Below are 13,285 nucleotides of genomic sequence, written 5' to 3' on the forward strand. Positions count from 1 at the left end.
CGCACGCCGCACGCCGCACACGCGCACGACGGTCGAAGTCCGCCGCCCGACGCCGACAATGGCGGAACTGGCTGAGGCGGATGAAGCGGAACTGCAGCGCTTGGTGGCGGCCGAACAGCAGAAGGCGCAGTTCACTGCACAGGTGCGGGGACGGGGATCAGGGTGAAAAGAGGGTTGATAGAGTACAGGTCCCAGGCTCCCGCGGTGAGGTCGCCGGATGGCCCTGCTACGTCCGGTTCCCCTCGCAAAAGAAACGAATGGTGGCACTCCTTCCGCTGGTGGTGCTCAGGTGCCCGTTAAGCCAGCCCAGGGTGGGGAAAAATAGTAGGTGTCAAACAGAAAATAAAGATTTGAGCTACTCCAGGACACGGAGCCGAGGTGGGCGGCGAGCCCTTTGGGCTGACATTTGGAGATCTAAGTTCTAATCCTGCCTCTGCCACGTACAGGCCATGTGCCCCCAAAGGAGACACCCATCCACTACGCGTCTTAGTTTCGCAGCCGCCCTTTGCCTTGCTGGATTGTAGTGATCAAATGCGATAATGTATTTGAAAACGATAGAGTGGTAGAATGTTATTGGGGAAGGGGGACTCTGAAGTAATCAGTCTAGACTATTAGTTTACAAGTTTTGGTTGGAGCCCTTTCGGCATGGTTGGAACCCCGACGTGGTCCCTTATTAGCTGCGTTACTTAGGGCTAATGACCGAACTATGGCGCTTAAATGAAGGTGAAAGGTCATCTTTTAGGACCAAAGAAAAGATTTACTGAGTGCCTAGTTCCCAGCCTCCCAAATGGTGAGCCCTAGGTAAATGGTTATTTTTCTCTCCTCCCACCCCACGTTAGAAATCTGAGTTCTGAACATTATGAGAGTGCATACATTTCCTGTGCCTGTTAAGCATTTTCCTGGAGAGTGGATCCATAAGCTTTATTGGATTCTCAGATGTGTTCATGACCTCAAAAAGGTTAAGAACTTAACTACTCTGTAAGGGAGAGTTTTAGAATGATAAGGATGCAGTGGTTTGGTGGAATTGGTACCATACCTTCCCAGCTTACACTGATGCTAGTTGGACAATATAATAAAAGGTATTAATCCTGCCTGAATATTTACATTCTGATTGAGGACTTGACACAATTAGAACATAATAGACGGTGGCCTTCAAGGAGGTAAGAATTTGTTGAACTGTTTTGAAGGATGGATAAAATCTCTAGGGAGGGCATTCCAGGAATAGAGTCAAGTTGAGTCTGCTGTGCTGGCCTCATTGGAACAGTATGGGTGAGGCGTTAAATAAGGTAGGGTCCTGAGTGGCTAACAGACAAATTGATGCATTAAGCAGAGGTGACTTGATGGGAAGTATTTTTTAATTACTAGAGAAGAAAAAAATAGAAATGGAAAGGATAAAAGGATCGTTGTAATGTAGGGATGAGGACAGATTAGGAAGTGAGGAAAGAGGAGGCCCATGATTTGTTGATTGAAAGAATGTTTTAGTCAATTAACAGAAAATGAAAATGGGAAGGAAATAAGAAAATTGGTAGTTGGACCTGTATACAGACCCCAATGGTTACTATTTTTCTTTATTCTTAGGTGCATCACTTCATGGAGTTGTGTTGGGATAAATGTGTGGAGAAGCCAGGGAATCGCCTAGACTCTCGCACTGAAAACTGTCTCTCCAGCTGTGTGGACCGCTTCATTGACACTACTCTTGCTATCACCAGTCGGTTTGCCCAGATTGTACAGAAAGGAGGGCAGTAGACTATTCCCTGGAAGAATGACAGAAGAAGCAAAGGACTTGTTATTAAACAGATTGAAAGGCCAGAGGGGGAAAGATGTCAACTCACTGTCAGGTTAACTTCAGGCTATTACTAAGCCTGTTGGTGCTAAAGTAACAGATCAAATGTTTAAAAGTGAAATTTATTTGGAGTTCAGAAATTCCACATTGTATCACAGCAGTTACTCAATAAAATGTGAATTCTCCAATCTTAATAAGATCTGATTGGCAGAAATACTAGAAATAAATATGTTCCAAGGCTAGCAGTGCAAATGGGAGATATTAAGTTTTGAAGAGTCATCCTAAGCCAGATTTAAGGGGGCTGGAAGAGCCAACAAAGCCTTAGCCTAAGGCATAGAAGAAAATTTAGGGTTGAGAAAAGTGAAGAACACAAAACAGCTTTATTGCTTATACGTGACCCAGAAAAGGTAAACATGACAAAAAAAAATAAGTAAGATGTGTGTTCATTGGGGAAAAGATAGGTCTGCTACTATGGGAGGAAGGGAAGTTCAAGACCCAAACAGAACCAGCTTCCTGGAGATGCCCTGTTCTACTCACTCATCCTCCTGAGTCTGTGCTTAGAATCAGTACTTTTATAGCATAGAAACAATGCTAAAAAAAAAAAAAAAAAAAAACCACGTGAACACTCCCTCCAACAAAGATTTCACTTGCTCCAAGAATAAAATAATTGCTTTAGGTTAAGAGGTAGTAATTATATACTGTTATTCCCCCTTGGGCCCCTACTAATCCCAAAGGAAAAAATATATATATACCACTGAACATTAACAATTGAGTACCAAAGTTATTAATATTTCAAATAAATATCCCCAAAGGTAGCACCTGCTTAGAATTGGGATAGGGAACTACTGGCCAACCATGTGCTTTATGACTAAGCATTTTATTAGAAATCTGTTCTGTAAAGAGAAAAAATTTAGCAGAACTATAAAATATTACCTCATGGAATGATGTCATAGCTATACTCTACTGCTGGTGTCTTAACACTGTCATGTCACCATGAAGTATTTATTACACATGGGATTAAAAGGAAGGCCAGGGAGGTTAACTTGCCTACTCCAGGCCACATAACCAATTAGTGGCAGAACCAAGACGGGTTTTCAAGCTCTTTTACTCAGCCCATGAAGTGACAACCAGGAAAAACAATACGTCACTTGATTTGCCATAATGAAAAAATTAACTTTTGTTCTGCCAGCCTTCTTTCAGTGTTGTTTTGGTTTCTTATGAATTAACATAGTAGGGATTACAGCATGTTGCAAAGGAAAATAATATGGTCTCTGCTTGGTGCTTTAATCCAAAGGCAGGCTGGAAAGAAGTAGACATGTCCCTGAGAAGCATATTTCATTTTGGATTTGATTCAACCTAGTTTCAGGGAAAATCTAAAGTTCATTAATAGATTTAGAAATGAACAAGGAAGACAACATTAAAATGGCAGATGCTGCTCTGAAGCCTGTTCAGAGCACCATTAACATGACTAAGTCCTAATTCTTCCCCATTTGTTGAGGACTTAGCTAAAAGAAATAATTTTTGAACACAAGTCCATTTAGGCAATATACAGCAATGGAACTAGAAAACCATTTACTATCCAATCACCATGGTTATGGGTATACTGAGTATAGCTACAGTCCCTGTCCAGCAGGGAAATTTGACAGAAAACCCTAGTCTCTTCTGATAACAGCTATTTATGGACATTGTAAAGGGAAAGTATTCGTTCTGCTCATCTCCCCATTAAATAAATTACCACATCTGTGGGGCCAAAATACAGGAAGATCAAAGCACCAAGGCTGAGACAAAGTCAAGTGGCACCTGCTATATAAACCAAACGAGAGTAACACAATGTTCCCTTATACATTCTGCACAGCACTGGTTCCAATCCACCTCTAGATCCCAGCCCTTGCTTTCTCCAAATTGAACATTCTAATTGGTGTACCCAGGTCATTGGATTCTGCTTTCTGGGTCCTTTAATTTGCTGTATATGCACTCTACACTAAATGTAATTAACTGCAAAAAATAATCTCTTCAAGAAACCTTCATAACAAAATACCAGATTCCCTATTACCAATAAGAGAATCAAGTTTAACAGGCCAAAATAGAAGACAAGTCTGTCAGAACATACACAGATGGCACAAGACGGCTCTGACCTCAGGGCCCCTGTGCTGAACAAGAGTCATTGGCAAAGCCCCGAGGTGCAAGAGCTGTAAATATCCGAGTCACATGGAAACTGAAGAATGTTTCTCATTTAGTCATCCTCTGAACTCTCAGCAGACCTTTCATCTGTAGCCACTTTCCAATTTGTGCGTTTGTTTGTCCTCTCCTGTATTTCATTGCTAACTACAGGGATGTTGACTTTATCTCTCTTTTCCCTTTTGGTTTTCTTAGTGTCTCTTTCCTCAGAACTGCTGGATGCAGAATCATCTGACTGAGAAGTGTCACTTTCTGCCTCTAAAACTAAAGCAGGCTTTTTGAGAGACTTTTTCCTCGATTTTTTCTTACGCTTATGTGGTTGTTTCCTGGTACTAGAAGCCCCAGTTTCTTCCGAGAACTCGTTTGAGGAATCTGCTGTTACAGCTGCAGCTTCCTTTTTGCTTTTCTTCTGTTTCTTATGTGACTTTTTTTTCTGCTTTTTTTTGTGCGATTTCTTTGATTTCTTGTGTTTGTGAGATTCGTGGGTAGATGATTTTACCTGGGGAGATCTTTTTTTCCCATTCGTAATATCTTGATGATCACTAATAATAAAAAAGAGAAACTGCTTTACTATAGAAAATAAGAAGTACATTTAAATATTCTGCATTCTAGATAGAAAGTTAGGGTTAACAGCTGAATTTTAAAACAGCTTTGACATAGGGTTACTATGAGACTTAATCACTCTCAGAGTTTTTGTTTCCTCATCTTTAAAATGAACATAAAGCCTGGCTGGTGAGCATCGACCCATGTACCTAGAGGTCGGTCACTGGTTCGATTCCCAGTCAGGGCACATGCCGAGGATGTGGGCCGAATCCCCAGTGGGGGATATGCAAGAGGCAGGCAGTCGATGTTCTCTCTCATCGATGTTTCTATCTTTTTCTCCCTCTCCCTTCCTCTCTCTAATATCAATAAAGAAAAAGGAAATTAAAAAAATTAAAATAAAATGAACATAATTATAATCTGTAAAACAACACTAAAACCACTAAATATCATTGGACTCAGAAAAAAAGAGTATATTGAGAAGATCTGCTCACCACTAGCATCAGTAACATTAGGCATTATCAAAAAAATTGTTTTTGCCAGTTTGATAGGTAGAAAGCTGTTTTAGCCTGGCCCTTGTGGCTCAGTGCATTGATCGTTGCCCCATGGACTGAGATTCCTGGTCAGGACACAGGCCTGGATTGTGGGCTTGATCCACAGTAGGGGGAATGCAGGAGGTAACCGATCGATGTTTCTATCTCTCTCTCCCTAAAAAATCAATAAAAACATATTATAAAAAATAGATAAAATTTTTATTTATTTTTTAAACCTTTTTTTCTTCTTTATTGATTTTTAGAGAGAGGAATGGAGAAGGAGAGAGAGATAAAAACATCAATGAGAGAGCACATGGACTGGCCCGCCTCCTGCATTCCCCCCACTGGGGATTTGGCCCACAACCTGGGCATGTGTCCTGACTGGGCTTGTGTGGCTCAGTGGTTGAGCATTGACCCATGCACCAAGAGGTCACCGGTTCAATTCCTGGTCAGGGCACATGCCCAGGGTTGCAGGCTTGATCTCCAGTAGGGAGCATGCAGGAGGCAGCAAACATGTTTCTCTCTCTTTTCCTTCCTCTCTCTCTCAAATGAATAAAAACATTTTTAAAAAGAGGAAAAAAAAAACTAAGTGCTATAGGTATGTCAAACATCAATCAGGGAAAAGCAAAATAACAATCAACTTCCATCTAAATTGCCTATTATTTCTCAGTCACATTTTTAATGTGACATGCTTTGTAAAAAGTAGGCACTCAATTTATAGTTCAGACTTTGTACTAAGCCTTGGTTCTAACTTTTTTCCCCCAGTAAGCCTATTTGTCTTACCTGTCTGTTTCAAATTCTTCAGGGTATAACTCTTTATAGCCACTGTGACCCCATCTGTAAGATGACATTTCATTACACATATTGTTAAAACAAGGCCTATGTTTTTGAAAATTAAATTACACAGACTTAGTAGTACATGCACAAAGACATACATACAGAACAAAGAAAACAGAGATATGGTAAAGCCAACCCTACATTATAGCTCAGTCACTTAGTTGGCTACATTTTTCTGTACTGCACACGAGTATTTCAAACACAAAGAATACCTTTATCCATTTGTAAGAGAACTTGCCATTCTCTTCCACAAGAAAACTCTTATAATCTGCTGTGAAGTACTTCTCCAAAAACACTTCATAACATAATGCTGTCTACATTGGTACAATTTTTAAAAAATAGCTTTATTGAAATATAACTCATATACTATAAAGTTATCCTCGTAAAGTAAGCAAGTCATACCCTGGCCAGTTTGGCTTAGTGGTAGAGCATCAGTCCTCAGACCGAAGGGTGTGGGGTTCGATTCCTGGTCAAGGACATGTACCTGGGTTGCAGGTTCAATCCCCAGCCCAGGGTAGGGTCGTGCGGGAGGCAACCAATTGCTGTATCTCTCACATCGATGTTTCTCTCTCTCTCTCACCATCCCTCCTTTCCACTCTATCTAGAAATCAATGAAAAAATATCCTTGGGTGAGGATTAAAAAAATAACAATAATAATAATGATAAGTATGCAAGTCAGTGGCTTTCAGTATATTCAGAGTTGTGCAACCATCACCACTATCTAACAGAACATTTTCATCACCCCAAAAAGAAATTCTGTTAGCAGTCACTCTCCATTCCTCCCTCTCCTGTAGCTCATGGCAACCACTAATCTACTTTCTGTCTGTATGAATTTGCCTATTCTGGACATATATATAAATATAATCATGTAATGTGGCCTTTAATGTCTGGCTTCTTCCCACTACAATAATGTTTTCAAGTTTCATCCATGCTGTGGCATGTTTTCAGTATTTTATTCCTTTTACTGCCAGACAACATTCGATTACCATTCCATATACCACATTTTGTTAGCTAATAGACGTTTGGGTTACACTTTTTTGGCCACAATGAATAATTATGCTGGTAACATTTGTGTACAATTTTTGCAGAGATAATTAAGTTTTGAAAGTACCATTCTCAGGCCAAATATCATTAATGGTTGCAAGAATTTAGTTACAAACCTGTCTGGCATGTTAGCTTCATAATCATATAACTTCTTGTTCCAGGATTTAGCCTTAAGAAAATCATCTTCCAGGGCTCCAGAAATTTCATTCCTTGGCCTCCAATTGTCTCTTTGACTTTCTTCATCAAAACCATCACTACGCATCCGACTATATGAGGAAACAGAAGAACTTTTAGATTTAGAAGCAATCTGTGAGGTTAATTTATGGAACAGCATGCATAAAACTCACTGAACAGCTAAGAGGGAGAACAAAACAACCTGATACTTAATTTTTTTAATCATGTAAAAAGACATATCTGGCCTGGCCAGTGTTGCTCAATGATTGAGCATCAGCCCATGCGCCAAAAGGTCGCTGGTTCAATTCCCAGTCAGAGCACATACCCAGGTTGTGGGCCTGATCCCCAGTGGGGGGCATGCAGGAGGCGGCCAGTTGATGTTCTCATCGATGTTTCTATCTCTCTCTCCCTCTCCCTTACTCTCTCTAAAATATAATAAAGAAAAAGTCTAGTGATTCAAGCAGATCTCCTTTAAAAAAAAAAAATAAAAAGATCTGTTCCTCTCTATAAGTTTGTCCAGGGAGAATCTGACCATTATTACCCACCATATTGCAGAATAAAAATGAGACAACTTCTGGACTGTGGCATACAGTAGCTCACTAATTCTCAACTAGGAGGGCATGCAAAGTGGGAAGCAGAGCATAATCACAGCTGAGAACATTTCAAACTACCCTAGATATTCTTAATACACTCCCTTCTTGGAAAACCAGCAACTTGCTGTAGGGAGGTCATAAAAACAGTAGGAACAAGGCCTAATCCATGAGTATGTTGGGGTAGAAAACCAGTTGAAGCCCGGCCAGTGTGGCTCAGTGGTTGATCGTTAACCCATGCACCAGGAGGTCGCTGGTTCGATTCCCGGTCAGGGAACATGACCAGGTTGTGGGCCCAATCCCCAGTGGGGGGCATGCAAGAGACAACCAATCGATGTCCTAATTGATGTTTCCATCTCTCTCTCCCTCTCCCTCTATCTCAAAAAAAAAAAAAAGAAGAAGAAAGAAAAATTTTTTAAAAAAAGAAAACCAGTTGAAAACAACTAATTCAGCCCATACTTACAATATCCACTAGCCAATCAATAAAGTTAGCTAATGGGTTATCAAAAATGTTTAAGGGTTTCTGTGTGCCAGATATTGTTCTAGCTACTGGGAATTTAATGCAAATGAGACCATCAGAATCCCTGTCCCTAAAGAGATTATGTTTAAAGATGTATTCCCATGACAGGCATTAATAGTCCACTCAAAAAGAACAGTATCTTTTTTTTTTTCATTCCTTACCCGAGGACATTTTTCCATTTTTTGTTCAGATGGGGGGGGGGGGGGACATCGATATGAAAGGTATACATCAAGTGGCTGCCACCCACACGACCCAAGCAGGGCCGGGGACAAACTGCAACCGAGATATATGCCCTTAGCGGGAACTGAACCCTGGTCTCTCTGGACCGCAGGCTGACGCTCTAACCGCTGAGCCAAACCAGCCAGGGCAAGAACAGTATCTTGTTCCTAGAAGTGCCACTGGGAATTGAACAACCAACACAAAATAAATCATTATCTGCACTAACAGTACTTCTAAATTCTCAAAGAACCATCAGAGAAAAAACAGATGGAAAATATATTTATCTTTATCTTGAAATTTTGCTTTCTTTACAATAAGTATCCTACGTACTTTCTTGTTTAAAGTCATTTACACAGAGCCAATCACACTTTAAAGTCTATATACTCTGCAGGCACACTTGCTCTCCTCATATATCTCACTATTTATATTTCCCTTAGTAGCTCTAGAAATCAGCATGCTTACTTTGAGTCATTTTTTTCATACACACAGCTGTACACTAATAGGCACATGAGCCCAATCGATGTACCTAATACTCAGACATTCCTATACCGCTACAGGTAAGACAACTAAGCCTGCATAATCCTTCATATGTACACTCAAATTAGTAAGAAGGTAATGTGAAAGGCTGTGTGATTGGGCGAAGATAGCGAGTAGATGGGGTAAAGAAAAGGCTGAGAAAAAAATACCGGAAAAAATAAAAGGAAAGAAAGAAAAGGCTGAGAGAAAGAATCAAAGACTAAAAGGGGAAAGGAATAAATGATCAGCTAAGTGACAGTAAGATACAGACAGAATATCTAAGGTTAAAAGCCATCAGATAAGGTCAGAATCCACAGAATCCTTAATGTTTACATTGTTCAGACTTTTAAAATTCTCTATTGCGAACAAGTACAAAGAGTGGGACCACATACATGATAGCCATTACCTTTATGCTTGGGTATAGGTTAATAAAACAGGGAAGGCATAAGGGCTCACAGAACTGAATTCATGTCTTTAGCATACCAAAATGTTTTTGTTTTGTTTTTTATCCTCACTCGAGGACATTTTTCCATTTTTTTGTTCAGACAGAGTGGGAGGGAGAGAGAGGGACAGACAGAGAGAGAGAAAGAAACATCTACGTGAAAGGGACACAGCAAGTGGCTGCTACCCGCATGACCAACCAGGGCCGGGGACAAACTGCAACCGAAGTACGCGCCACTAGTGGGAACCGAACCTGGGTCTTTCTGGACTGCAGGCTGATGCTCTAACAGCTGAGCCAAACTGGCCAGGGCCCAAAATGTTTTTAAACACAAGTTGATGATTCTGAATAAGATGAGAATTATTTTGGTTCTCAGAGCTCCAACCAACTTCACCTTGAACTGCTGGGTAACATTTTCCTTTTGTTTCCCCTGTAAGCATCTTCCATCTGTTTCTCCAATTCTCTTATTTTCCACATATCTGATTCCTCCTGAATCTAGACATTTTAAAGGAAATAAATTAAAGTAAGTTACTAAAAATGACACTTTACATCATAAAAAAGTAACTGAAAATACAATCTGTACTAACTATTGGATTTTAGACTGTGTTATGATCAAGAACCTGGGAAACTAATTCTAGTTTCTCAATGTGAATAAACAATCTGACGCAACAAATCCAATATGTAGAATTCTGCAGCAACAGAATTTTTTAACCCCTGCATAAACATTTATAACCTCATCAATTTTGCAATTATGCTGTAATTATTCTCTTATGTTTCTAAAATGCTTTATGATCGTAATTGTATCATCTCAATTGAACCTTAAGCAATCTTATGAAGAAAGCAAAGAAGATATCATCATTATATTTTACTGAGAAGTAACAAAAGCCCAGAGTTTGCCAAAGTCAAAAAGCTAATAATGACAGGTCTTTCAACTTTCCAAGCTAAGTCCCTTTTCACAACTTTCTAATTTTTATTGAAAACAATGCAAAACAAAATAAAAAGACGTGAGAATTGCTACAGAATTTCCAGAGAAGCAGATTACAACTGATATAAAAACAAGAATATGGCCCTGGCCGGTTTTGTTCAGTGGTTAGAGCGTCGGCCTGAGGTCCAGAGAGACTGGGTTCGGTTCCCATTAAGGACACATACCTCGGTTGCAGTTTGTCCCTGGCCCTGGTTGGGTCGTGCAGGTGGCAACTACTCGATGTGTCCCTTTCACATCAATGATTCTCTCTCTCTCTCTCTCCCTCCCACTCTATCTGAACAAAATATGGAAAAATGTCCTCAGGTGAGGATTAAAAAAAACAAGAATATGTTTTACTTCTAAGTCCTCCTATAATTTTTTGTTAAATCTGTGCTAGATTATTTTTTCAGCCTCCATTTTCAAATCTAAGCTCACCATTCAACTAGGGATGGTTTAATGCAATTATAGAGGCTGCTTATGTAACAGTGATTACCTCATTCAAATAAAATAATCAGGTGACATGACAGTAAGACCATTTAAGATCAAAGTAGGAGTTCTACAGTTCACCGAAGAAAACCAAACAAGGGTCCTTGGCCCTCTTTTAATTATATGTGCTCTCCTAAGTGACCTCATCTACTCTCAAGACCTCCACTATTTCCTATTTATCAGTAATCCCAAACCTTTATGTCTAGCCTCAACATTTCTCCTTGCCTTCAAGTCAGAATTTCCAACTGTTTAGATATCCTATAAGGACCTCTCCATCAACATGTTCAAACCAAACTAATTACATTTCCCATAATACTTGTCCCTTTTCTTTTGTTTCCTATCTCAACAAATGGCATCATCATCATTTACCCAGACACACAAGGTAGTTATATTTGATTCCATAATTATCACGATCATCTGATCAGTCACCAAGTTCTTCAGAGTCTGCCTCCTAAATTCCTCATCTTCATCCCTACTGTCAGTCACTGTTTTCATGTGAAGGCCCCTCGTCATCCCTTATGTGGAACACTGCAATTGCCTCATAATTGGTCTCTTTACTGTTTCACCCCATTTGATCTATCCCCTAAGATGTCATCTTACTAAAATACAAATACAAAAAACAATTGTTTTAAATACAAATACAATCAAGTCACACTCAGCCTAAAAATATTTGACGACTGCCTGGCCAGTGGTTAAGTGCTGAACCATGCACCAAGAGGTCGTAGGTTCAACTCCTGGTCAGGGCACATGCCCAGGTTATAGACCTGATCCTCAGTGAAGGGGGGGGCATGCAGGAGGCAGCCAATCGATGTTCTCTCTCATAGATGTTTCTATCTCTCTCTCCTTCTCCCTTCTTCTCTTTCTAAAATCAATAAAGAAAAAAAAAAGAACCAGTTCAAATATCAGCACCTCAAATACTACCCATTCTGTGAAGCCTTTCCTAATTCCCCAAGGCAGATATCATTATTCCTTCCTTAGTGCCCTAAAACATTTTATATGTCTCTATTACAGTAATTACCAGACAATATTGTAATTATACATTTCATTCATCTTTGTATCTCCTAACAGTAGCAAAATAATGCTTGCACACTTATACCCTCGTTAAGTGTTGAGGAATAACTAGGTTGTACCTCTCACCTTATTGTGAGCATCTGTGTGCCGGATGACATTCCTTAGAAGGACTTTCCCCAGTGGAACCCGGGACATTCTTCAATCTGAAATTAATCAATAAATAACATTTCAAAATAGTAATTTCCTTTATTACCTTACCTTTTATTATAATGTTACAAAGAAGCATGAGGTAAAGGAAAGAGCACTTGGATCTCAGAGGTCCTGAGTAATAGTTGTTTCTTCACCATTAAAAGGAAAAAATACATAACCATCAAAATGTGAGGGAGAAAGGAGACAGTGTACAGTGTAATTCTTTGAAAAGACACTATTTACTGTTCAAAATAACTGTTTTACATGAGGCAAGTCTCTTCATTCCTAATTAGTAGATAAAATTCCCTTAAAGCCATAACTTGTCTCAGGCCACACAGTCCAAGGCAAACAAGGTCCAGATCAGAAATCAACTCTCCAACCCCAGTTAGTCTGCAATGAAGCAAATACCTCGATTTGGATGTGTCAGGGGCCACAAACGTCTACAGTAACCAAAACTGATGCCTGAAAGCATCAAAAACAGAGATACCCTAAATGTCTCCATTCAGGGTATTTTATTTTCTATTTTGTATAAAAGCCTCAAAAAAAAAACCCCAGATGGCAGGGCTATTCCCATGTGCAGCTAGCAGGGCTCTGTGCCACCACCCCACCGCTCACTCACCCCTCGATCCTGAGGAAATCAGGCATCTTGTTAGTGTGAGACGAAGAACCACTCCATTACAAGCTCTCCTCCGACCCAGGAAGCCGAGGAGTCAGTGCTCAAAGGCAGCTCTGCAGCTTCACCCGAGTCCTTCGTGAAAACGCAGCCTGCCCACCGGTTATTCCGCCCGCACCCGCGCCCCAGGCCACGGCCGCCTCCCCTCGGCCCGGACCCGCCGGCGGAGACCCGTGCGCACGGAGGCCGGGGGCGGCGCCGGCCAGGACGCCGGACGCCCGGGTGGGCTGGGCATTCCCCGCTCACGCTCTCGGGTGGGCCCGGGGACTGGGTTTCGCTCCCAGCGGGACGCTTTGGAGCGGTACGGCCGTCCGCTGGGCCCGGAGGAGTATCTAAAGTGCCTGAAAGGGGGGCTGAGGCTTCCAGGCGGAAGACAGAGAAAATACCCCCATCTCTGTCACCGGGACCCCTGCCCCCAGCGGCCGAGAAGCTCCCGGTAACCTTCCCTCCAAACGCCCTCCCCACACAAATTCACACAAACACACCCATACCGTGCACCGCAGCCTCGCGTGGCGGGGGTGGGGGAGGAAGCGGGCTGGGAGAAAAGACAGCAAGCTTCCCTTTCAGGCCGGAAGTCGTGCTGCTGAGA

At 41.2% G+C, this 13,285-nt stretch overlaps 2 protein-coding genes across 3 annotated transcripts; one reads left to right on the plus strand and one right to left on the minus strand.

Moving 5' to 3' along the window:
* The first annotated feature begins 32 nt into the window (after positions 1-32).
* TIMM8B (translocase of inner mitochondrial membrane 8 homolog B) lies at positions 33-1,893 on the plus strand. Its single transcript, XM_036257858.1, has 2 exons — positions 33-142; positions 1,579-1,893. The coding sequence occupies exons 1-2, from the start codon at positions 59-61 to the stop codon at positions 1,744-1,746; spliced, it is 252 nt and encodes an 83-aa protein (XP_036113751.1). The 5' UTR covers positions 33-58; the 3' UTR covers positions 1,747-1,893.
* A 505-nt stretch (positions 1,894-2,398) lies between these two features.
* Positions 2,399-13,244, minus strand: NKAPD1 (NKAP domain containing 1). 2 transcript variants are annotated; one of them, XM_036257855.1, is made up of 6 exons: positions 12,643-12,803; positions 11,961-12,037; positions 9,768-9,868; positions 7,032-7,181; positions 5,818-5,871; positions 2,399-4,503 (listed from the first exon to the last, which is right to left on the minus strand). In XM_036257855.1, the coding sequence occupies exons 2-6, from the start codon at positions 12,027-12,029 to the stop codon at positions 4,017-4,019; spliced, it is 861 nt and encodes a 286-aa protein (XP_036113748.1). In that variant the 5' UTR covers positions 12,030-12,037; positions 12,643-12,803; the 3' UTR covers positions 2,399-4,016. The 2 variants fall into 2 exon arrangements, with proteins under 2 accessions (XP_036113748.1, XP_036113749.1); XM_036257856.1 differs by lacking the exon at positions 12,643-12,803 and adding an exon at positions 13,188-13,244 and having other exon boundaries at positions 2,874-4,503.
* Positions 13,245-13,285: the final 41 nt, after the last annotated feature.

The sequence above is a fragment of the Molossus molossus genome, unplaced genomic scaffold, assembly GCF_014108415.1.
Source record: "Molossus molossus isolate mMolMol1 unplaced genomic scaffold, mMolMol1.p scaffold_m16_p_13, whole genome shotgun sequence".
In the NCBI taxonomy this organism is placed as follows: domain Eukaryota; kingdom Metazoa; phylum Chordata; class Mammalia; order Chiroptera; family Molossidae; genus Molossus; species Molossus molossus.